This window comes from Gigantopelta aegis, chromosome 7, assembly GCF_016097555.1.
Source record: "Gigantopelta aegis isolate Gae_Host chromosome 7, Gae_host_genome, whole genome shotgun sequence".
NCBI lineage: Eukaryota > Metazoa > Mollusca > Gastropoda > Neomphalida > Peltospiridae > Gigantopelta > Gigantopelta aegis.
Window position 1 is genome coordinate 9,364,998 of NC_054705.1, and position 27,131 is coordinate 9,392,128.

Below are 27,131 nucleotides of genomic sequence, written 5' to 3' on the forward strand. Positions count from 1 at the left end.
ACGCAACAACAACCCCACCCATATTTACCACTGGCACCAATGGGCTTCCGTACGAATGCAAATAACTTACACGCGCTTGCCGCAGTGCTCTGTACCGTTCAACTTCTGAACCGCCGCCAGGGCAGCTTCCTCGGTTTGAAACAGTACAGAACCGTAACCCAAGGGACCGTCCTCGTCGGATTTAATCTAAAACACAACACACATATATGAGATACACATACAGTGTAACCTCTCAAAATCGGATTTCCCTCAAAATCGGAAGTTTTTGCGGCTACCTTTTTAATATCTGTACAGTAGAGAACCTCTCTAAAGCGGATATCTATATAAAAAGGACGTTTTACTTGGTCTCGAGGGTGGTCGGTTTAGAGGAGTTTCACTGTATATGAATTTGATATATGAATGAGAGGGGCGGGATGTAGCCCAGTGGTAAAGCGCTCGCTTGATGCGTGGTAGAACTAGGATCGATCCCCGTCGGTGGACCCATTTGGACTATTTGTGGTTCCAGCCATGGCACCACGACTGGTATATCAAAGGCCGTGGAGTGTGCTATCCTGTCTGCATATAAATGACACCTTGCTTCTAATGGGAAAAAATAGTGGGTTTCCTCTCTAAGACTATGTCAAAATTACCAAATGTTTAACACCCAATAGCCGATGATTAATAAATCAATGTGCTCTTGTGGTGTCGTTAACCAAACAAACTTAGTTTTTTTCGTCTGTATCACATATTAGGAATATATTAATTAAAATTATTACACTAGCCTTTGGAAATCGATGGCAATAAAGCATGGCCGTGAAACAAATAGATTCATTCATTCCAACGTATTTGTGTGCTTATATCTAATTAAGGTTCAAGCACGCTGTCCTGGCCACACACCTTATCTATCTGTGCCGTCTATCCAGGACATTTGGTTAGTTGTTAGTGGTTAGTGAGAGAGAAGAGGGTGTAGTGGTCTTACACCTACCCATCGCGTCTGGGTGGGAACCAGTACCGGGCTGCGAACCCTGCATCTACCAGCCTAATGTCCGATGGCTTAACCACGACACCACTGAGGCCGGTGTGTATGTCTGAGAGGTTCGCCTTCGGTATCGTCAATATTCTATATCAGGAGTAAAACGTGTATTGTGCTAGCCTCTGGAAATCGAAAGAAAGAAATGTTTTATTTAACGACGCACTCAACACATTGTATTTACGGTTATATAGCGTCAGACATATGGTTACGGACCACACAGATATTGAGAGAGAAAACCCGCTGTCTCCACTTCATGAGCTACTCTTTTCGATTAGCAGCAAGGGATCTTTTATAAGCACCATCCCACAGACAGGGTAGTACATACTACGGCCTTTGATATACCAGTCGTGGTAGGCTGGCTGGAACGAGAAATAGCCCAATGGGCCCACCGACGGGGATCAATCCCACACCGACCGCGCATCGAGCGAGCGCTGTACCACTGGAAATCGATGACAATAAAACACGACAATGTTATAACATAGAGAATAACTAGTTAATAACGTAGGATATCGGCGTTATATAATAAAGGGAAGAATGGGTAATTTCCCATTACGTTAGCTCGAGTGTCCTCTAGACCACAGCTAAAGCCATTCGAGGTACCATTCGGCCTGAACAGGATAAAGCCGATATCCTACGTCATTAACTAGTTATTAGTTTTATCCTGCAATTCATTCAAAAATAAGGGGAAAACTGTTACTTCTGTTATTTCACTGTACGATGACCTAGAGGTCAAATGAACGCTTTTATAATGTAGCCTATCTAATCTATGCATGTGACGTAACGAGACGTGACGTCAAAAGTCACAATCTGCTAGTATACGATTGTGATTTTGATTTAATCGGTCATTATAATCGGCCAATAGAAACAATGTTTGTAGGATAAATTACAATATTAATACAGCTTACAAATGTCTACTTTCTCAATACATACCTTTAGAGAGATGATTTTTCCGAACTCAGAAAATATATCATGCAATTCATTGCGGGTAATGGTCTTATCCAAATGGTTGACGAAAATACGGGTGTCTGAAAGGAAGAAACATTTCTAAGGATTAATCGAGCTTTGTGGGTGTATTATTGGTTTCTTTGTTGGCGGGATGTAGCCCAGTGGTAGAGCGCTTTCCTGATGCGCGGTTGGTCTAGGGTCGATTCCTAATGATGGGCCCATTTTGCTATTTCTCGTTTCAGTCAGTCCACAACGACAGGTATATCAAAGGTCGTGGTGTGTGCTATCCTGTCTGTGGAATGGTGTATATAAAAGATCCCTTGCTATCCGTGATTACTAAGATTGATAACAGAAGCCTGCGAGTTTTTAAACGAAAAGGAAAGGAATGTGTGTTTAACGACACCTCAGCACATTCTAAACTATGACTAGTGGAAAAGGAAAGGAATGTGTGTTTAACGACACCTCAGCACATTCTAAACTATGACTAGTTGAAAAGGAAAGGAATGTGTGTTTAACGACACCTCAGCACATTCTAAACTATGACTAGTGGAAAAGGGAAGGAATGTGTGTTTAACAACACCTCAGCACATTCTTAACTATGACTAGTGGGAAAGGGAAGGAATGTTTGTTTAACGACACCTCAGCACATTCTAAACTATGACTAGTGGGAAAGGAAAGGAATGTTTGTTTGATGACACCCCAGCACATTTTAAACTATGGCGATATGGAAAGGGAAGGAATGTTTGTTTAACGACACCTCAGCACATTTTAAACTACAGCTATTGTATTGGTTCACTCCCATAAGACAGACGTCCCATAAGGCAGACATGCCATTTGATAGACAAAACTCTTTATTGGGTTATGTAATGTATCCTGTACACCCCTGACTGCGTTAATGGTATTGCTCCAATCTGCTCAGCAAGCTATGCTGCAGTGCAACAGCAGTCTTAATTAATGAGCTGATTTCATGCAAACAACAGCGAGAGCTTAATTGTAATCTGGTAAATGCAATTAATAAATGTAAAGATACAGTGCTTGGTGGATTTTCCACTGCAATATCTCCATTCAATTCATTTCACTTCAGATTGACAATGTTTTGTTTTTAATGTTTTTTTGTTGGACATCTGTTAAAATTAGTATAAATTGTGGAACAGACAGAAAATTGAATCGTGAGACATGTTAAAATGTGTATCCCGGGTATATGTATGTGTATAAATAAATCTAATTTTATATAATTTTGTTATGTGTTTTGTATTTAATTGTATCCGACTATTCCATTATTTACTACATGTATTATTCAAGGTAAACGGCAGGTAATTAGTAATGGGTCTTGTGTTGTTTTAACGCGTCTGCGTTATGGGACGTCTGTCTTATGGGAGGACACCATTGTGGTTGGTGTGAAACAGAAACTCGCTGCTGTCACACACACTACAGTTTTATCGATAAAACAGCCGCAAGGGATTTTGTATATTTTGCACTATCCCATACCCACGGCCTTTGATGTGCCAGTCACGGCACCTAGTTTGGACGACAGAGATCTTAATTGTGCCACCCATGGCACCCCATGCGAGCGATCTACCGACTAACCTAATTCCCGCCCAATTATATAAAAAAAAGTTTCTTTTGTTTAACAACACCACTAGAGCACATTGATTAATTAATCATCAACTATTGGATGTCAAACATTTGTTAATTCTGACACGCTACATTTTTTCCAATACAGCAAGGGATCTTTTATATGTACTTTTCCACAGACAGTAGAGCACATACCACGGCCTTTGCATACCTGTCGTGGTACACTGGCTGGAACAAGATTTAACCCAATAGGTCCACCAACGGGGATCGATCCCAAGCCGACCGCGCATCAAGCGACGCTTTACCACTGGGCTACATCCCGCCCCGCCCAATGTATTAAACGTATCAGAAGCAAGTTCAATATAGAACCGGTTTCCGTGATGTAGTGGTTAAGCTATCGGATTGAAGGCTGGTAGGTTCTGGGTTCGCATCCCGGTACCGTATCCCCAACTAGAGTTTAACGACTCAGTTGGTAGGTGTAAGAGCACTACACCTACGTTTCTCTCGCTAATAATTAACAGAACTAACCACTAACTCTCTGTTTTGGACAACTGAAGTGTGCGCCCAGGGCAGCGTGCTTGAACCTTAATTGGATACAAGTACGAATAAAAGCAAAAATGAAGTTTTCGAATTGTCGATTCTCTACCATTTAAGGATACTAAGGTAGGAACATTTAAAAATTGATTGAACAAAACAATTACCTACTAAGCTTATTATACTGTTCCTATGTAATTTTGTCATCATGGCCTGTACCTACCGGCCTCGGTGGCGTCGTGGCAGGCCATCGGTCTACAGGCTGGTAGGTACTGGGTTCGGATCCCAGTCGAGGCATGGGATTTTTAATCCAGATACCGACTCCAAACCCTGAGTGAGTGCTCCGCAAGACTCAATGGGTAGGTGTAAACCACTTGCACCGACCAGTGATCCATAACTGGTTCAACAAAGGCCATGGTCTGTGCTATCCTGCCTGTGGGAAGCGCAAAGAAAAGATCCCTTTTTGCTAATCGGAAGAGTAGCCCATATAGTGGCGACAGCGGGTTTCCTCTCAAAATCTGTGTGGTTCTTAACCATATGTCTGACGCCATATAACCGTAAATAAAATGTGTTGAGTGCGTCGTTAAATAAAACACTTTTTTCCTTTCATGACCTGTACCATTTTAAAGATAATAAGGTAGGAACATTTAAAATTGATTGGACAAAATAAGGCACTATTGTACTTAATATATTGTTTCTTTGGCATTTTTTCTATCATGGCCTGTATCATTTTAAAGATACTAAGGTAGGAACATTTAAAATTGATTGGACAAAATAAGCCGCTATTGTACTAAATATATTGTTTCTTTGGCATTTTGTCTATCATGGTCTGTACCATTTTAAAGATACTAAGGTAGGAACATTTAAAACTGATTGGACAAAATAAGCCACTATTGTACTTACCATATTGTTTCTTTGTCATTTTTTTTTTATTTTATCATAGCCTGTATCGTTTTAATGATACTAAGGTAGGAACATTTAAAAAGTTGATTGGACAAAATAAGCCACTTACTATATTGTTCCGTCGGCATTTTTTCTATCAATGCCTGTAACCGGAAGTCCGTCTTCAAAATGTCCGCCCAATCCGTTACGGGCGTAGCTACCGACACAAACTCTGCACAGACTGGGCAGCTGAAACCGTTCCTCCTAGTGGATGAAGGGTCGTTGTTTATGTGGTCCTGAAGACACTTCCGGCAGAATGAGTGCAGGCAGCTCAGAGTCTTCGGCTCCTGGAAGACTTTTCGACACAGAGGACACGTCACGTGACCTTTGTCCACCTCTATAGTCATTGTGTTCTTGGGCGCCGCATGTGCCATGCTCAACTCTGGTGTGTTAACTGCCAAAAGATCGTCATCCGAGATTATTTTTTAAAAAGTATGCTTATTAATGGTAAATCATTTAATTATAAACGATTGCGGTAACAGAATAGAACTTTATTTCGATCAAGGCCACCAACCGGTAGCATCAGAGGATTATATACATATAACAAATAATATATATATACACATACGTCAAGATTGCAACAGTCATATCTCTGTAGTATATGTATGAACATAAATAAATACAAATTAACCCCCCCCCCCCCACCTCCTCGAAAATCAAACAAAATTATATAGGTTTTCAGGAGGAAAAGTTGCTATTTATAATATTAAAGGTCCACGCTTATGGCACATTATTAATACAAAGTATATATATATACAAAAATACATAAATATTACGGTGATAAAAAAAACCAAAAACCAAAAAAAAAAACCCATTCCCATCATTAATAAAGTGACTTTTTGTAAAACGCTTGGGAAAACCCCCACTGCTCAGTCGATTTGACCCGCATCAGATCTGTAACGTAACATCCGGCGGATTCCACTCATTCTGTTAGTAGGTCAACGTGCCGACAGCAGAGAATGATTTTTCCATAAACAGCCGATTCTTACCTAGTAAGTATGGACGTTTTGGTCTTGTCACAATTTTGTACATCTATTCTAATGGCACCTCGATTGGTAAGCACGTTAACCTAGTTATCTACCTACCTGTGAGAAGCAGGACACAAGTTCCGTCCCGACGTTTGAAAGTGGGATATTAACATTTGACTGTAATAAAAATATGTGTTCAAATCAGAACGCATTTAAAACAAGCAGAATAAATAACATTGTATTGATTAACATCACATGAAACAGGGGTCTGAATTTACTGTTTTAGACAGATCGGTATGATGCAATGCAGGGATAAACACATACAAATAATAATACGATTTTATCTTGCTACCTACACCCGTTACTACAGGTGTTGTTCATTGTTTATTAAGCATTCAAGCATTTTATTATATTTGAAATACGCACATAAATTATATAATGTGCACTATTAATTTTTAGGCCGTAATAATATAAATTGTCCCTGTAATAATTTCTGTCCCGGATCGGGCCCCTGGCTATTCAGAGACGGGACCCGGGACAGACATGCTAGAAACCTTCGTGGTATGTTAAAATTACTCGCAACCACATCCGCATTCAAAAAGGCGCAATTATTTCATAACACTTTTTGTGTTGTCCTAATTACTGGGGAACTACCGTCATTGTTTAAAAGGGGACCACTGGCAGAGAAGAAGAAATATTTTATTTAACGACGCACTCAAAACATTTTATTTACGGTTATATGGCGTCAGACATATGGTTCAGGACCACACAGATTTTGAGAGGAAACCCGCTGTCGCCACTTCATGGGCTACTCTTTCCGATTAGCAGCAAGGGATCTTTTATTTGCGCTTCCCACAGGCAAGATAGCACAAACCATGGCCTTTGTTGAACCATTTATGGATTAATGGTCGGCGCAAGTGGTTTACACCTACCCATTGAGCCTTGCGGAGCACTCACTCAGGGTTTGGAGTCGGTATCTAGATTAAAAATCCCATGCCTCGACTGGGATCCGAACCCAGTACCTACCAGCCTGTTGATCGATGGCCTAACCACGACGCCACCGAGGCCGCCCATTGGCAGAGAGTAGAGGTATGATGATATGCCTGTGTAGACTATAGAGGTAAGATCGCACTCCCCGGTGTAGACAGAGCTAATTACTACATGAACCATTCTTTTCTTCTTGAATTTGTATCCAAAATCCGGAATAGAAGGCATCCGGTGTAGAGTTTTTTCCCTTATAAATTAACGGTAGCTGAACGGGACTTTAAAACTGTGCCGGTTTACACATAATGCCGGTGTAAAAGGACCTATACACATGAGTGTCAATGAAGTTATCATAAAATGTGTTTGGACAAATATGATATTCATTTTTTTAGGACTTTCCTATCGGAACAAAAGTGTTGAAGAAAAAATTGCGGCGGCAAGATCGCAAAGGAGGTAAAGCCGAGGAGCCTTGGTTAGGCCCATATGTGATAAGAGGGACCACAAAAAGTGGTACCTACTTGTTGACAACTGTTTTTGGCCACTGTTGTATTTTCATTGTCCAGGAATCCTATAGCTCCTGCTCCTATAGCTCCTGCTCCTATGGCTCCTGCTCCTATAACTTCTGCCCCTGCTCCTATGGCTCCTGCTCCTATAGCTTCTGCCCCTGCTCCTATGGCTCCTGTTCTGGCTTCTATAGCTCCTGCTCCGGCTCCTGCTTTCCAATCCATCGCTTCACCATGGTCGTGTCGGGACCCACGTCGTGTGGAAAGACTTATTTGGTGTACACGTTGTTGAGGGACGGTAAAATCTCCCCGCCGCCCCAACGCATAATCTGGCTCTACAAACGATGGTAACCCCTCTACGACATCATTGGGGCAACCGTTCGAGTGAAATTTGTTCAAGGCATACCTGAGAATTTGGAAAAGGATCGTTAATTGGATCCCAGAGTCAAACATCTCATTATGTTGGACGACTTGTATGACCAATAAAGACCCAAGGACCACCGATCTGTTCACGGAAGGCATTCACCACAGAAACGTATTATCCGTCATCGCCATCAACCAGAACCTCTATTACAGAGAAGAAACTGCCATTACCTGGCGCTGTTCAACAACCCTATCGACAAGCAGCAAGTTCTGACGTTGGCACGGCAGATGTATCCGGAAAACACTCGTCATATGATGCAACGGTTTGAGGAAGCTACCCACAGACCCTATGGAATATCTCTTGGTGGACTTGAAACCGACCACGCCCAAACATTGGCGCCTTCGACCCAATGGTTGAGAAACAGTTGTGACTGAACAATATAAAAGCACGAACGCAACGGCGAATGTCTCAGGAGAGTTGCAACCACCATCGGAGAATGAGCTCTACGTGCAAATCACGCAAAGGGACACATTCAAGAGAAAACTACCAGGCATACCCGCCTACGAAAGTGACGAGGAAGAAGATGATGAGGTAGAACCCTATCTGAAAAAAGACAAAAAGATGCAGTCTTGCAATACATGTGGACTGGTCTTTAAAGACGGAAGCGACTTGCAGCGACATCTGCGATTTAAAATGTACGAGGAGGGAAATGAAGAGCCGTCGTCCGATCTTTCAAACGAAGGCGTACGTCTTATGGAGGAATGTGAATTCGACATCAATCGTGACTATTTCGAAAGCAAAAGAAACCGCTACGAAGAAAAAAATATGTCTCAAGATACCATCGAGAGAAACATGAAGACTTTACATTGGAAGTTATTTAAATACACGTACTCTCGCTTCCTCGCGTATATGCATTACTTTGACAAAGGCCCCAACACAAGGAACATTCTACAGTCAGTGGATCGCAACAGATGAGAGACCACGGATTCGTTCTAAATTAAATCAGTATCGTTCCTGGATTAGCGAATATTTGAATAAAGTAAATGACGACGATACCGATGATGAGGACGAAGATGACGAAGAGAAATGAACACTAATACTATTCACATGTAGCCCTTAAGGCCTCTCGATGTAACCCAATGTGTGTCCATTTTATATATGTGCAGTTGTCTCTATAGAGACCAGAGATTGTAATTTAAAAAAACAAAACAAAAAACCCCACCAAAATGTCGCTAGTCCACACAAGTCCCGCTCGAAACGATGGCCGGATGGATGTAGGCACTGTGTTTTGTTTCCACTGCAATATACTGCCAATGATTTGAAAGTTTCATGTTTCGCTAAGGATATTGGAAAAAACATGTCAAGCATATGCACTGATTGTATATCAGTCATGCATAATTATGGGAATGTACATAGTCTCATAGTTGCATAATGTGTAGATGTGCACAAATTGCTGACATATATTTGGTATATATAAAGGTTGAATAGTATATGACCCGCCTTACAAGTTATATAGACTGCTTGTACAATGGTAAAATGAGACTGCTTGAAACAAAATCGTAATGATGATCATATCTGACCTTTAGGCCTATACTCTTTCGTTTTGTGGCTTTCCATCCCGTACCACTCTGTTGTTGTTGTATTTGAGCAAACTCGGAAGCTTCGAGTGCATGTTTAGAATCCTCCAATACGAGTCTTCCAAAGTTAAACTATAAATGTGTGTATCCAAATAATGCTAAAAGACTTTGTCTACACATACTAAACAAATCACTATTAGCTGCACACGATTTTAAAATTGTCCATTCGTTTCTTTGTCTTTATTTTGCTTAAATACCTTTATGTGCGCTGGGTATTATTTAGGAATTCATCCCACAGACAGGATAGCACATACCACAACCTTTGATATACCACTCATACTGCACTAGTTGGATATAGCCTAATGGGCCACCGATGGGGACCGATCCTAGACAAACCGCGCATCCGCTTTACCACTGGCCTAATCTCGCCCCCCCCCCCCCCCCCCCTGTATTTATCCATTTGGTAAATTTATATTAAATGACCCTGGAACCAAAAAGCGAACGATATTGTTGTTGAAAATGCAGTTACTTTCCTTGGGCATATTTCCAGCTGCAGTCACACGTTAAACATTCCTTTCTTCTTTAACAAACATTCTTTTCTTCTCATTAACAAATATGTCTTTCTTTCTCTATGACTAAAACAAAATACTAGAGGCATACTAAAAATAAATATGTGTATTCAAATCAAATCTTTATTTTACAAGGAACATGGTACCGTTTAAATAAGGACATGTATGCGTGCGAAGACGTTTTAGACAAGTTTCTGCCAAAATATGTTAGTAAGAGACCTGCTGTTTAACATTCGTCGAGTTTTCGGACACAAAGCCTGCATAGGTTTCGTCTCTAAAACTGCCAAAATTATGTTTGACATCCAATAGCCGATGATTAATAAATCGATGTGCTCTAGTGATGTCGAACAAACTTTGACGGTCAGTGTGCATAGCATAAAGGATTTCTTATGCTGCTTAATACGGGCACGTGTCGGTATTTCTATTGCAGTTGTATTACCTCTGTTCACCTGGCGGCTAAATGTTTTCATAAACACTGTGTGGTCTTAATAAAACGCTTTTGGATGTGGTCCGACAGTTGTAGTATGGTTATCAATAAAGGTTTACAGATTGAACAGAAAGCTATTGATCGTTCATCCTGTGTACTCCTCTATTATTAAACGAATGAATGGATGGCTCAACGGCAATTAAAGAAAAGTCGACTACGTGTCAAAGATATACAAATGAATGGAAATCACCACACACGCATTTTGTCTGGCGTCAATAAAGTCTCACTTTAAACCAAACCAAACTCCCGGCATCGTGTCCATCCGCAGTTCAGTCCAATCCTGGCAGCCTACTAGTTGTTTAGGAAGTTATTAGAGTTTAATCGCTGGTGCCACTAGGGGAGTGGCGCAAAAAATCCAGCGATAGTTAATTTAGTATTGAGTTTTGGGTACCAAGCCTGCCAGAAGGAGAGAGGTGAACTCCTCAGTTGTCCTCTAAAACAACACGATTAGGTCATTTAGAAGACGCGGCGAACACTTTAATCTATAATACCTAGGGCAGTAGACGAGGTAATATTAACCAAGCCATTACCAAAGGCACAGATCAGACACCTGCCCTGTTAAATTGCATTTTTTTTTAATTAAAAATATAAAATAATGATTAAAATATGGATAAAATATCCATAAATATGAGACGGCAAACCTATCAAAATTATTTAGAAATTTAAAAAAATAAATAAAATGCTAGCACGTTTCGACCAGAGCTCTGCAGCGGCGTCCGCTCTAGGAGTATACTAAGGTTTGGCGGTAATTTTGAAAGAGAGCCCGGAAACCCACAGCCACCACGACAGGGTTACGGGCTACGTCTTGGTTTTTCTTTGATGCCGGTCCTCAAGAGATATATTCTTGAGAGACCAAACCTCACCGCTGAACCTGGTAACTATGCGTTCTGATCTGTTAGTTCGTTGATGTATTATTTGTGTGATATTGTTGTTTGTTTAGTAGAATGTGAAGTCGATAACCATAACTTGTGGATTAATCTAACTGATAGATACGTCTGAGAAAGTTAAGAACCAGAAGTTAATCCGATAAAGATAGCGGCTAAAGTAGTGTCGGAAATAGAATAAAAATTATTTTTGTCAATTATTTCTTTCATACTAAAGTAAATATTTTGTAAATACCTATTTAATGATACTCTACCTAATTTAGCATTTACTTGTTTTGGCTCTCATTGATGTACAAGGTGGTGTTTATTCTTGAAATTAAAATAAAGATGTCAGCAAACAGGAGATTTGTGACCTTTACTGGAACAGACTATAACACATTTTTATGATATGTGTCAATTTCATTTACCCTTAAACAAACTTTTAATTTAAAACAGCAAGTTAACTGAGTTTTATGAATTGCAGCACAAATTATTAATTATGATCAGCATATTTAGTGAATATAAATTCAATATAAGTACATTAGAAATTTACACAATCTTGCAACCACTATAGGTGCTATATCATAGTTCTATGTGAGCATCTGTTTGTGATAAAGATTTTCCAATAAAAATGTACTGTCTACTAGTAAATAACATTATTTCCTAGAATCATTTATGGGCATATAGTCAAAGGTGTAGTTTTTAAATGTTAAAGCAAAATTTAATAAAAACATGATTTGCAATAGCTGTAATTATGCAACTTTGAAATAGCACCTTTAATACCGGTATAATAGATCACACACTCAGAATAGTTCTTGACAGTTTTGCTTAAAAGTTAATTATAAATGTCTACAAATATTTTGTTTTCGAGAGGAATAGGGGTAAACTGTCATCAGAAACAGTCCCTCACATATTGTAACAGAAATAAAATTGACACATGTTGACCAACATTTGTTATAGTCTGTTCCAATAAAGTGCAGAAATCACCTGTTTACTGACATATTTCTTTTAATTTCAAGAGTAAACACCACCTTGTACATCAATGAGAGCCCGAACAAGTAAATGCTAAATTAGGTAGATTATCATTAAATAGATATTTACATAATATTTACTTGTCTGTTTAATATGTAAGAAATAATCGACGAAAATCATTTTTATTCTATTTCCGACAGTACTTTAGTTGTTGTAATTGACTGGTGGGCGGGAAATATAAGAATAACCCTTATATCACTTTTTAGATTTGTTTACTGTTAAATTAACAGGGTAATTAAGTCACAGGTCGGCTATGGAAGGCCAGTAATCAGCGTTAAAGTATAGGTGTCTTACCTGTGTAAACGTTTCGACCAGACTATTTTACTTTATGGCTGTGAGATATGGGGTTATGAAAATTGTTCTATTGTTGAAAGTGTACATATACGATTTTTGCGAAGTTTTTATTGGTGTAAAACGTAGCACACCACTATATATGATTTATGGTGAGCTTGGAAGGTTCCCACTTGTTGTTTATGTGAAAAGTAGAATGATTAGCTATTGATGTAGAATGTTAAATAGTGATAAAAATAAGCTATCCTTTAGAATATACAATGCCCTTTTATCTGATTATGTTTATGGAATGCATGCATATAAATTGTTTAATTTTGTAGAAAATATTTTTAATGAAACTGGATTTGCGTACGTATGATTATCTCAAAATGTTGTTAATTATGGAAACGTTAGTGATATTATTCTTGAGAGACTTAAAGACCAGTACTTGCAGTTATGGAGAGACACCATTTACCATTCTAACAAAGGTACTGACTATAGGATCTTTAAAGAAACATAGATTTGGAACAATATTTATTACTTTTAAATACAAAGCATAGGTCTACTTTCACTAATTATCGCACTGCCAATCACAGGCTCCCAGTAGAAGTTGGTAGATGGGAAAATATTCCCAGGTGTGAACGGAAATGTTGTTTATGTCACGATGATGTTGTTGGTGATAAATATCACTTTCTATTTGAATGCTATTTTTTTTCCGAAATGAAAGATGCAAGTACATACCAAAATATTACTACATAAAACCAAATGCAATTAAATATCATGATCTGTTCTGTAGCACGAATATCACTTTATTAAATAATACTTGTACATTTTTAGATAACATTATGAGAACATTTATGCCCCCACGTTAATCTTGTATTATTATATGATATATGTAAAACCGCTGTATTACTATATTGCACATACTGTAACTATGTGCTCATGTTTCACTTGTTATGTGATCTGAGTGTAAATAAAGATGTGTTCTGTTCTGTTCTGTAATCTTTCGGTAGACTAGAGAGGACTGGGGATTCCAGGTCACGGATAATTAACCCTGTTGGATAAAGACAGACATCTGTACCGTGGAATAATAAACTGCTCTCATACTATATATATATATATATATATATATATATATATATATATATATATATATATATGTATATATATCAATCAGTATGTATTCTTTGTATGGTACAATAATAATTGTTTCCCAAAATCAATGTTGTTGGAGTTATTTTTAAGAGGATCGTAAATAGTATGGCAGCCAACATTACGACGACGACGACGACGACAACAACAACTGTTATTCACATAAAGACCACCTTCGGTGGTACATGTGTGACAGTGAATGTTGACAAGCAATATACATATAAGCTTACATCCACAGATTGCTGTTGATCTCTATATTTTGTCATTATAATACTTACAAATGTGCTAAGTTTACTCAATTTTGACAGCTGTTTCTGTTTAAATAACAAAGTAAACTTATACAAATTTGGTCTGGTAATAAATTCGTTTTTAAGATATAATTGTCTTTCTATCAAAAATACAGGGCATTCAAACATGGCATGGTATTCATCTCCTACACACTGATTCTGGCATAGTGTACAATATCTCTCGTGGTATGGGATGTTACTCCATCGTCCTCGTTCTACTGGCAATGAATGATTAGCAGTATAAAATTTAAGTAATAGAAGTGACACATTATATATATATATATATATATATATATATATATATATATATATATATATATATATATATATATAAGGTGCTTGACTAAATTCTGGTTTAATACATTCAAACATTTTACCCTTTGAACTTATTCCTATTACATTGTTGCCGAAACTGATCCTTAAGGGTGTATACTACCAAATCAAATCCCATAGACGACAATAGTAACATATGTGGCTAAAACTCCTACCTGCAACGTATCAACCGACATAAACGCCACGGATATAAATACTACCACCCCTTACACTTAAAGTGAATCAGAAAAAAATGGAGGTCAAGCTGCTCGTTTCTGAGATAACGGGTAGCGTCTATGACTACCCTAGTTTCGCACAAAATTCGAGTACTTTTTTTTACAGGTACCCCATACATGTTTCAAGCACAAGGCTACTTGACACATTGGTACTAGATGAAATAAAATTGCAATTTTTTTTTACCCAGATGAAACTATTATTTTTTACAGCCAACACACTCACATTTATAACCAATCACAGGACTTGTGGTGTTCACTTCTCTATCAAAAGTTCGGTGCACCTCGCACTTTGACCCAGCCGGAAGTTATTTGGTTTAGTACTACCTATACTGATAACATACATTTTTCAAAAAGTGTCCAGCTATGTGTCTTTATGACAACCAGGATCTGGTGTATTCTGACATAAACTGACAACCTCACTGAAACTGTTGTTTCTACAGTGCAACCTAATATAATGTACACCTCAAAAAGCATATATATTGCATATAGTTTTGTACAAATGCAATATGTCATATTAAACAACAAAATGTTTTAAAATAAAACTCCTGAAGATATTTACTTTCAGTTGGGTGTGTGTACTCAGGTATATATGTAGAGACAACAAAGATAGTCAGAGTACCTCTACCCCTTTAAAGAATTCCATTAAAACACATGCACTTGATTGACCCCTAGATTATGAAGACCTTAACAGGCACATCAAAGAAATATCAGTATTAAAAAAATACACTGTCTGAGGAAGGAAACACAAACATGACTGTACCTGTATGAAGTAATGACTTAATGTCCTGAACATTAGTGTTGGGAGGAAATCCTGTATGCTGGGTGTGGGTGTCTTCAAGTTACCAGGTGTGCGAATTTCAAATCCATCGGCCATGCTGATTTTCATAATGAACCATCAAAACTATTGGCAGCCACCAATATTCCTGACTATATTTTATTTATAGCCTACTGTAGTTGGAGGTTTTAATAGTTGTGATATCTGGAATAATCATGCAGCTTTAACACATTTATTTTTGATTAATTACTGAAAAAAACTATTTTTAAATGACAAAATTACCCGAACATCTATTTGCTTGCATTATTTTCTAATCCGGATGAATACAATATGTACATTAGATGTATTCCTACAATCTGTAATCCAGCATTTTATTTAGCTAGTAACATTAGGTAATACAGCTTTAACAATAAAATAAATTATCAACTTAATCCAAGGCAGATAATCAGATCTGAAAAAATTGGTTCTGAATCTAGTATAAACTCAAAATGCTTTTCATGAGAGCTAACTAAGTGATTATTAAAAAAAAAAAATTATCTGGAGATCTAAGTATATGTTTAACAACCTTATTGTTATGTACAAATAAGAACAGAAGGCACAATAGTGACAACAAATTTAATTATGTTTTTGGTAAAGTTTTTCTAAAAATTTACTTTAAATTTTGCATAAAACTACAAATTTGTCTAAAATATAACTTAGCATCCTATAAATATGTCAAAATGACAATAAAAATCAACTTCTTTACAAATTTGAGTTTTCAGAATTTCATACATAAAAAATTAACAATGTTAATGGAAACTAAAGACATTAACCCACTATTGGCACATGCTATTTTTAATATAAAAATAAATTGCTATTAAACTCTTAGTTCAGGTTGCTTATATATAATACCATATTTAAGAGCAGTTGTATATGGCAAGTCAAATACCATGTAAAAAGAAATTATTGAAATCTTTACAGTATGAATTATAGGCCAAAACCAACTTTTCTTCAGTGCTAACTTTGATTCAAACTCCATTCAGAGCCATGTACAGAGATTATTGTCAAGGTCAAGGTCATTGTGAACTTGCATGATCGAGTGATGGCTAATTTATCAACCAGTATAGTTTAATTAAATAAAATGACAAAATCATAATATTTTTTATTATGCACTGAATATGTGCTATAGGGTGTATACTACCAAATCAAATCCCATAGACAACAATAGTAACATATGTGGCTAAAACTCCTACCTGCAACGTATCAACCGACATAAACGCCACGTATATAAATACTACCACCCCTTACACTTAAAGTGAATCAGAAAAAAATGGAGGTCAAGCTGCTCGTTTCTGAGATAACGGGTAGCGTCTATGACTACCCTAGTTTCGCACACAATTCGAGTACTTTTTTTTACAGGTACCCCATACATGTTTCAAGCACAAGGCTACTTGACACATTGGTACTAGATGAAATAAAATTGCAATTTTTTTTTACCCAGATGAAACTATTATTTTTTACAGCCAACACACTCACATTTATAACCAATCACAGGACTTGTGGTGTTCACTTCTCTATCAAAAGTTCGGTGCACCTCGCACTTTGACCCAGCCGGAAGTTATTTGGTTTAGTACTACCTTAAGTCTTGTTTCTATTATTGATAGCAACCATCCCTTACTTGAAAAACACTGTTGTTGCCATGCAAAACTTAACCCAATATTTTCTAAAATACTCTTAACATTATATAACCATAAAGATTTGTATGTGGCATTATAATATTTATACAACAAATTGTTATATAATATAGATATTAATTTATTATCCTTTTGTTAATTTGTACACTATGGGCATTTTACCAGTTTCTCCATAGAACATATAATTAGGAGTACTATTTTAATGAAATTACTTTGCTATTATTAGTATAATCATATGATCATGCGTCGTTAAGTAAAGCATTTCTTTCTTTTTTTCTTTCATATGATCATATGCCTTAAAAAGAGTCTAGTGGTAAATTAATATTTCTTGATTTTCTTAATAAAGAAAAAGTTGTTTTTAAAGCCTGTTCACTTAAATATTTTATGGTTGGGAACTACAATTACACTAGATTGATGGTTAATTGTTGTCACGTGATCGCCTGTAGTCCATGACCTCTAGACGTACGAGCCACGTGAGGTATTATACATACCGTGGGATTAGATAACCGTGACACATACACAGCGATCCAATAACCCAGATTGAATACAGTCATACCTGTGTTAGGCGGATAACAAAGGGAGTATATACAAACTGGCCTTTTCAAACAGATGGCTGGTTAGTACAGATCAGTCTATACTATTATATGATGATTGAGATTATAAAAATGTGTCCTCTTAACACAGATGGCTGGTTAGTACAGATCAGTCTATACTATTATATGATGATTGAGATTATAAACAGATGGCTGGTTAGTACAGATCAGTCTATACTATTATATGATGGTTGAGATTATAAACAGATGGCTGGTTAGTACAGATCAGTCTATACTATTATATGATGATTGAGATTATAAACAGATGGCTGGTTAGTACAGATCAGTCGATACTATTATATGATGATTGAGATTATAAAAATGTGTCCTCTTAACACAGATGGCTGGTTAGTACAGATCAGTCTATACTATTATATGATGATTGAGATTATAAAAATGTGTCCTCTTAACACAGATGGCTGGTTAGTACAGATCAGTCTATACTATTATATGATGATTGAGATTATAAAAATGTGTCCTCTTAACACAGATGGCTGGTTAGTACAGATCAGTCTATACTATTATATGATGATTGAGATTATAAAAATGTGTCCTCTTAACACAGATGGCTGGTTAGTACAGATCAGTCTATACTATTATATGATGATTGAGATTATAAAAATGTGTCCTCTTAACACAGGTGGCTGGTTAGTACAGATCAGTCTATACTATTATATGATGATTGAGATTATAAAAATGTGTCCTCTTAACACAGATGGCTGGTTAGTACAGATCAGTCTATACTATTATATGATGATTAAGATTATAAACAGATGGCTGGTTAGTACAGATCAGTCTATACTATTATATGATGATTGAGATTATAAAAATGTGTCCTCTTAACACAGATGGCTGGTTAGTACAGATCAGTCTATACTATTATATGATGATTGAGATTATAAACAGATGGCTGGTTAGTACAGATCAGTCTATACTATTATATGATGATTGAGATTATAAAAATGTGTCCTCTTAACACAGGTGGCTGGTTAGTACAGATCAGTCTATACTATTATATGATGATTGAGATTATAAACAGATGGCTGGTTAGTACAGATCAGTCGATACTATTATATGATGATTGAGATTATAAACAGATGGCTGGTTAGTACAGATCAGTCTATACTATTATATGATGATTGAGATTATAAAAATGTGTCCTCTTAACACAGATGGCTGGTTAGTACAGATCCGTCTATACTATTATATGATGATTGAGATTATAAACAGATGGCTGGTTAGTACAGATCAGTCGATACTATTATATGATGATTGAGATTATAAACAGATGCCTGGTTAGTACAGAGCAGTCTATACTATTATATGATGATTGAGATTATAAACAGATGGCTGGTTAGTACAGATCAGTCTATACTATTATATGATGATTGAGATTATAAAAATGTGTCCTCTTAACACAGATGGCTGGTTAGTACAGATCAGTCTATACTATTATATGATGATTGAGATTATAAACAGATGGCTGGTTAGTACAGATCAGTCTATACTATTATATGATGATTGAGATTATAAACAGATGGCTGGTTAGTACAGATCAGTCTATACTATTATATGATGGTTGAGATTATAAAAATGTGTCCTCTTAACACAGATGGCTGGTTAGTACAGATCAGTCTATACTATTATATGATGATTGAGATTATAAACAGATGGCTGGTTAGTACAGATCAGTCTATACTATTATATGATGATTGAGATTATAAAAATGTGTCCTCTTAACACAGATGGCTGGTTAGTACAGATCAGTCTATACTATTATATGATGATTGAGATTATAAACAGATGGCTGGTTAGTACAGATCAGTCTATACTATTATATGATGGTTGAGATTATAAACAGATGGCTGGTTAGTACAGATCAGTCTATACTATTATATGATGATTGAGATTATAAACAGATGGCTGGTTAGTACAGATCAGTCGCTACTATTATATGATGATTGAGATTATAAAAATGTGTCCTCTTAACACAGATGGCTGGTTAGTACAGATCAGTCTATACTATTATATGATGATTGAGATTATAAAAATGTGTCCTCTTAACACAGATGGCTGGTTAGTACAGATCAGTCTATACTATTATATGATGATTGAGATTATAAAAATGTGTCCTCTTAACACAGATGGCTGGTTAGTACAGATCAGTCTATACTATTATATGATGATTGAGATTATAAAAATGTGTCCTCTTAACACAGATGGCTGGTTAGTACAGATCAGTCTATACTATTATATGATGATTGAGATTATAAACAGATGGCTGGTTAGTACAGATCAGTCTATACTATTATATGATGATTGAGATTATAAAAATGTGTCCTCTTAACACAGGTGGCTGGTTAGTACAGATCAGTCTATACTATTATATGATGATTGAGATTATAAAAATGTGTCCTCTTAACACAGATGGCTGGTTAGTACAGATCAGTCTATACTATTATATGATGATTGAGATTATAAACAGATGGCTGGTTAGTACAGATCAGTCTATACTATTATATGATGATTGAGATTATAAAAATGTGTCCTCTTAACACAGATGGCTGGTTAGTACAGATCAGTCTACACTATTATATGATGATTGAGATTATAAACAGATGGCTGGTTAGTACAGATCAGTCTATACTATTATATGATGATTGAGATTATAAAAATGTGTCCTCTTAACACAGGTGGCTGGTTAGTACAGATCAGTCTATACTATTATATGATGATTGAGATTATAAACAGATGGCTGGTTAGTACAGATCAGTCGATACTATTATATGATGATTGAGATTATAAACAGATGGCTAGTTAGTACAGATCAGTCTATACTATTATATGATGATTGAGATTATAAAAATGTGTCCTCTTAACACAGATGGCTGGTTAGTACAGATCAGTCTATACTATTATATGATGATTGAGATTATAAACAGATGGCTGGTTAGTACAGATCAGTCGATACTATTATATGATGATTGAGATTATAAACAGATGCCTGGTTAGTACAGATCAGTCTATACTATTATATGATGATTGAGATTATAAACAGATGGCTGGTTAGTACAGATCAGTCTATACTATTATATGATGATTGAGATTATAAAAATGTGTCCTCTTAACACAGATGGCTGGTTAGTACAGATCAGTCTATACTATTATATGATGATTGAGATTATAAACAGATGGCTGGTTAGTACAGATCAGTCTATACTATTATATGATGATTGAGATTATAAACAGATGGCTGGTTAGTACAGATCAGTCTATACTATTATATGATGATTGAAATTATAAACAGATGGCTGGTTAGTACAGATCAGTCTATACTATTATATGATGGTTGAGATTATAAAAATGTGTCCTCTTAACACAGATGGCTGGTTAGTACAGATCAGTCTATACTATTATATGATGATTGAGATTATAAACAGATGGCTGGTTAGTACAGATCAGTCTATACTATTATATGATGATTGAGATTATAAAAATGTGTCCTCTTAACACAGATGGCTGGTTAGTACAGATCAGTCTATACTATTATATGATGATTGAGATTATAAAAATGTGTCCTCTTAACACAGATGGCTGGTTAGTACAGATCAGTCAATACTATTATATGATGATTGAGATTATAAAAATGTGTCCTCTTAAAACAGGTGGCTGGTTAGTACAGATCAGTCTATACTATTATATGATGATTGAGATTATAAACAGATGGCTGGTTAGTACAGATCAGTCTATACTATTATATGATGGTTGAGATTATAAACAGATGGCTGGTTAGTACAGATCAGTCTATACTATTATATGATGGTTGAGATTATAAACAGATGGCTGGTTAGTACAGATCAGTCTATACTATTATATGATGATTGAGATTATAAACAGATGGCTGGTTAATACAGATCAGTCTATACTATTATATGATGATTGAAATTATAAAAATGTGTCCTCTTAACACAGATGGTTGCTTCATACAGGAGGTCGCTTAATACAAGTGGCCGCTTTAGTAGGTTCTTCTGTATTTGTATCATAGATTAATATTTGCCACTGAATAAATAAAAACTATATTGATTTAAAAAACAACAACAGAAGAGCTGGTGTAGGGTGGGGCGGATCCAGGGAGAGGTCAAGGGACTAAATATATCCAAGTGCCTTATTTTGTTTATGGCCGAGTTACCCGTTTCACGTCATGACGTGTATGTCCATGTGCCTTCTCCCCCATCCCCGCCCCTAACAATAAATTCCTGGATCTGCCCCTGAAACCTCACCGATCATCCACATACTTTCCTAATTTGTTTAAACTATCAGTAGCGGATCTAAGGAGGGATGGGGAAGGTCCAGGAGCCCGCTCCCCCCCCCCCCCTAATTTGTTTGCGACAGTTATATTTTTTATTGTATTCTTTCATTTAGTACGTTTGCGAATGCGCAGAATCCCTTCTGGAACGTTTGTGGCCACATGCCAATTAGGGCCTTCCTTTTCGATCCGCCACTGAAAGTAAGTTCATTCTACTAACCTGAATGCCCGTTGTCCTACTCGACTTGAACATTGATTTGACTATCTGGTTTTCGTCCGTCGCTGGTTCATACAAGTCTGTGGTGTTGTGTAGATAAACTTAAACTTCGATCTCGTCGTCTGCTTCTTAAATTGGCCTTCGTGTTATCACTGTCAAAAACAGAAACTCCGGGTTTTCCCGCAGTCCCTCAGAATTCGTGGAACAAATATGATCATTGTTCTAAAAATAGAAATATAAACATATCCCCCCCAAACGTCAACAGCGTAACTAACGATTCATTCTTTAGGTACTCGTGTGACAATACCGTATATTCTGTAATATAAGGCGGGTATTGGGTAGACGGCAGAGCGCCGCGTAGCTAATTGACAAAAGAAGAAGAAAGTTTGTTTTGTTTTAACAACACCACTAGAGAACACTGTTTATAAATCATCGGCTATTGGATGTCAAACATTTTGGTAGTTTTCACATATAGTCTTAGAGAGGAAACCCGCTACATTTTCCCATTAGCAGCAGGGGATCTTTTATATGCACTTTTCCACAGACAGGATAGCACATGCCTTTGATATACCAGTCGTGGTACACTGTATGGAACCTAAGTGACAAAGTGCTCACACGAAGCAGTGAGTTCGAATACCCACACTTTCACTGGACAAACCCATCCGTATTTTCTTTTTTCTTTCTTAAACACTCGTTGGTGAGCAATCTAATTAAAATTAGCTCCACTATTACATGTGGATCTAAAGACAGCCAGTTGGAGCTCATGTCCACCAATCAAAACCTTACTTGCAGAATCCTGCCAGTGATTTAAAAATAATTTGAAAACATTCCGTATTATCCTGAGGGTATGTTTCGTGTGAATTACGAATGCCTTAAAACATGTTTTATTTTATAAAATAAATAATTTGTAATGTAAAACTGAAGACTGATTTAGGTTTTTTTTATTTTATAAATAAATAAATAAGTTTTAATGTAAAATTGAAGACTGATAACCCACCCCGTACGTATTGGTATGGTTCGCTGTACTGCGGCCACTAAAATAGACTCGCCCGATATTTTTAGAATTTTTATGTGCTCCCAAATAACGTTATAAAAGGCGAAGTGTGATTGGTCAATATTTAAATTATTATTTACAGACGAAAGAAATGTTACCTGGACATTGGCGACTATACGCAGTGTTGTTAGTTTTAAATCACTGGCAGGATTCTGCAAGTAAGGTTTTGATTGGTGGACATGAGCTCCAACTGGCTGTCTTTAGATCCACATGTAATAGTGGAGATAATTTTAATTAGATTGGTTGGTGAGGACGTCATTTTATAATTATTGATAATACATACTAATAAAACACACATGTGTGATAACAACTTAAAGACATACGACTGGCTGTTCCTAGGTGATGACGTGGTCGCGACAGCCATACCATCCAATGAAAGAAGCACGAACGCAATCGATTGATCTATGACGTATAAGTTAACGTGGAATTGATTAGTCTAACGCTTAACTTTAAGCGAAAGGGCTGTAAATATGTTTATTGGAAAAGACGTTTGAATGTGTTTAAAACATTTTTTTGAGGATATGTAAGAAGTAGAATACTACAACCATGTCCGTTAGATACCATTTATATTAGAACTCATTTAAAATCAACAACTCGTAAAATCGATGCTATTTTGATATATTCCTACCTATAATGGAAAGGTACATCAAGCGTCACAAGAAGGCATGCCACCGCACACGACAATAATAACAATATCCCGACAAACAGTGCGTTAACTAGTCTGGGCCTGTCTACCAGAGAGAAACCCGTAAACATGGGCATCCGCAGAGGGTAGCAAGGGGAAGGCACCTGACGTTGTTATTTTGTTTTTTTACTTGTGTCCATAGGCTCCCCAATTTTGTAGCGGAGTGTGGGGTGGGGGTGGGGGGGGGGGTGTGGGGTGTGGGGTGTGGGGTGTGTGTGTGGGGGTGGGTGGGTGGGTGTGTGTGGGGGTGGGGTGGGGGGGGGACGATGGCTTTTGCCCGAATTAAACGAACATGCCCGAATCTGGATAACAACATTTATTCATATTACCATTATTACCAAACAGCTATATAGGGTTGCAAACGAATCACTACACATTTTGACATGGATTTGACATGGATTACATGGTAGAATGATAGAAATACGTAGTAAAAAGGTCTCACGTTAGCACATTTTACCCAATAATCTGTATAACTTTTGCTGGAATTTCAGGTTTTGCTCGAGCACTAGGCGGGCAGTGCCCCTCGTCCCCGCCCCCTGTCTCGTACGCGTATGCCTATGTCTGTCATTCAAAGTATATGTTCCGCTCCTGAAAACATTCCATCGGTCGCCCCAACCCGAAACTGATAATCACAAGTAGTAGTATACACATGCATACACAATGTGATGTATATAAATAATTATTGTACACCTACTAGGTGTATACACGTGACTATAATATAGAAATTATTGTAGGCCTATTAGGTGTATGCACGTGACTTTAATATAGAAATTATTGTAGGCCTAGTAGGTGTATGCACGTGACTTTAATATAGAAATTATTGTAGGCCTATTAGGTGTATGCACGTGACTATAATATAGAAATTATTGTAGGCCTAGTAGGTGTATGCACGTGACTATAATATAGAAATTATTGTAGGCCTAGTAGGTGTATGCACGTGACTATAATATAGAAATTATTGTAGGCCTAGTAGGTGTATGCACGTGACTATAATATAGAAATTATTGTAGGCCTAGTAGGTGTATGCACGTGACTATAATATAGAAATTATTGTAGGCCTATTAGGTGTATGCACGTGACTATAATATAGAAATTATTGTAGGCCTAGTAGGTGTATGCACGTGACTATAATATAGACATTATTGCAGGCCTACTAGGTGTATGCACGTGAATATAATATAGAAATTATTGTAGGCCTATTAGGTGTATGCACGTGAATATAATATAGAAATTATTGTAGGCCTATTAGGTGTATGCACGTGACTATAATATAGACATTATTGCAGGCCTACTAGGTGTATGCACGTGACTATAATATAGACATTATTGCAGGCCTACTAGGTGTATGCACGTGACTATAATATAGACATTATTGCAGGCCTACTAGGTGTATGCACGTGACTATAATATAGACATTATTGCAGGCCTACTAGGTGTATACACGTGACTATAATATAGACATTATTGCAGGCCTACTAGGTGTATACGAATGTATATAAATAGTTAGGGGAGGGACGTAGCACAACGGTAAAGCGCTCGCCTGATGTGCGATCGATTCCCATTGGTGGACGCCGCCCATTGGGCTATATATTTTGCCAGCCAGTGCACCACAACTGGTATAACAAAGGCGGTGGTAAGTGCTATCCTGTCTGCGGCATGGTGCATACAAAAGATTCCTTGCTACTACTGGAAAAATATATCGTGTTTCCTTTCTGAGATTATAGGACAAAATTACCAAATGTTTGGCATCCAATAGCCGATGATTAATAAAGCAGTGTGCTCTAGTGGTGTCGTTAAACAAAACAAACTGCAGTTTTATAAATAGTTACTATAGGCCTACTAGGCATAAGTGTAAACACGTGTGTATAAAAAGTTTCTGTACCTGTACACCTGCTATGTGCATGCACATGTACGACAAAAGTTATTGCAGACTTACTAAGTGTATACACATGTATATAGATAGTTACTGGGAGCCTAATACGAATATACACGTGTATATTAAATAGTTATTATAATGTTAACCTAGTAAGTTTATACATGTGCAGGCTCGTAGAAACCGGGGGAGGGGTATGCACAGCCCCAATTCGATGACAAAAATGTACGTTTTTTGTCCTACTCCATACAAATAAAGATAAAAAGATACCGACTCCAAACCCTGAGTGAGTGCTCCGCAAGGCTCAATGGGTAGGTGTAAACAACTTGCACCGACCAGTGATCCATAACTGGTTCAACAAAGGCCATGGTTTGTGCTATCCTGCCTGTGGGAAGCGCAAATAAAAGATCCCTTGTTGCTAATCGGAAAGAGTAGCCCATGTAGTGGCGACTGCGGGTTTCCTCTCACAATCTGTGTGGTCCTTAACCATATGTCTGACGCCATATAACCATAAATAAAAAACGTGTTGAGTGCGTCGTTAAATAAAGCATTTCTTTCTTTCTTTTTTCTTTCTTATTCAATATAATTCATAAATCGTAAAATACCTTTCCCGTAAACACTAGTTTGAGTTTCGTAAAATCACTCTACGTAGAATATAGCTGGAACATAAGTATCACAACTAGTCTATAGTCCGAATATGACGTGGAAAATGGGTGGTTTTTGAACAGGGTCCACCTTGGACTAAAACGACTATGGCTGCTAGATATATTAAAGTATGTCCTTCAAAACTCAGATACTCGCAGGGCAGTATAGCATAAACATTTTGTGACAGTAACACACTCGAAGATACCATTGACAAACTGCTGCATTAGAATAGTCCAGAAATGTTTTTCCGAGAATTTATGGAAATGACACAGTGTTGTATTCAGGGAACCACTAGAAACAGCGGAAAACATGTAAAAGTGCGAGGTGATCCGGAAATGCTGCAGGAAAGAAGATATACCGCCTGTAACCGACAATGATTCGGACATCAATATTTTTCACGAGGAAAATCAAACGGTCGTTTGTTAAGACATTTTTGAACTCAAAGGTCACACAAAAAACAACAAGACCCCCCCCCACACACGACCCCCCCCCACGACCCCCCACGACCCCCCCCCCCGAACTCCCCCGAAAAAGATATTACCCTCCCCCTAAAACAAAGATATTAAGATATAAGGTTCACAACTTATGGGTTGCAGTACAAAACTGGATATTGACTCCGACTGGTATTATAACTAATTTCAATAAAAATAATGTCATCTTTGGTATTATTAATAACGAAAAATCTAACTTCCTTAACT

The 27,131-nt window shown here is 37.2% G+C and overlaps 1 protein-coding gene across 1 annotated transcript in view; it reads right to left on the reverse strand.

Moving 5' to 3' along the window:
• The window catches only part of LOC121377239 (polyadenylate-binding protein 4-like), a 55,294-nt gene extending 32,984 nt beyond the window's left edge, over positions 1 to 22,310 (reverse strand). Inside the window, exons 1-4 of the mRNA XM_041505150.1 lie at positions 22,180 to 22,310; positions 5,079 to 5,402; positions 1,943 to 2,037; positions 71 to 186 (exon numbers count right to left, since the gene is read on the reverse strand). Coding sequence (XP_041361084.1) covers positions 71 to 186; positions 1,943 to 2,037; positions 5,079 to 5,382 — 515 coding nt within the window. The 5' untranslated portion in view covers positions 5,383 to 5,402; positions 22,180 to 22,310. The remainder of the gene's footprint in view (positions 1 to 70; positions 187 to 1,942; positions 2,038 to 5,078; positions 5,403 to 22,179) is intronic.
• Positions 22,311 to 27,131: the final 4,821 nt, after the last annotated feature.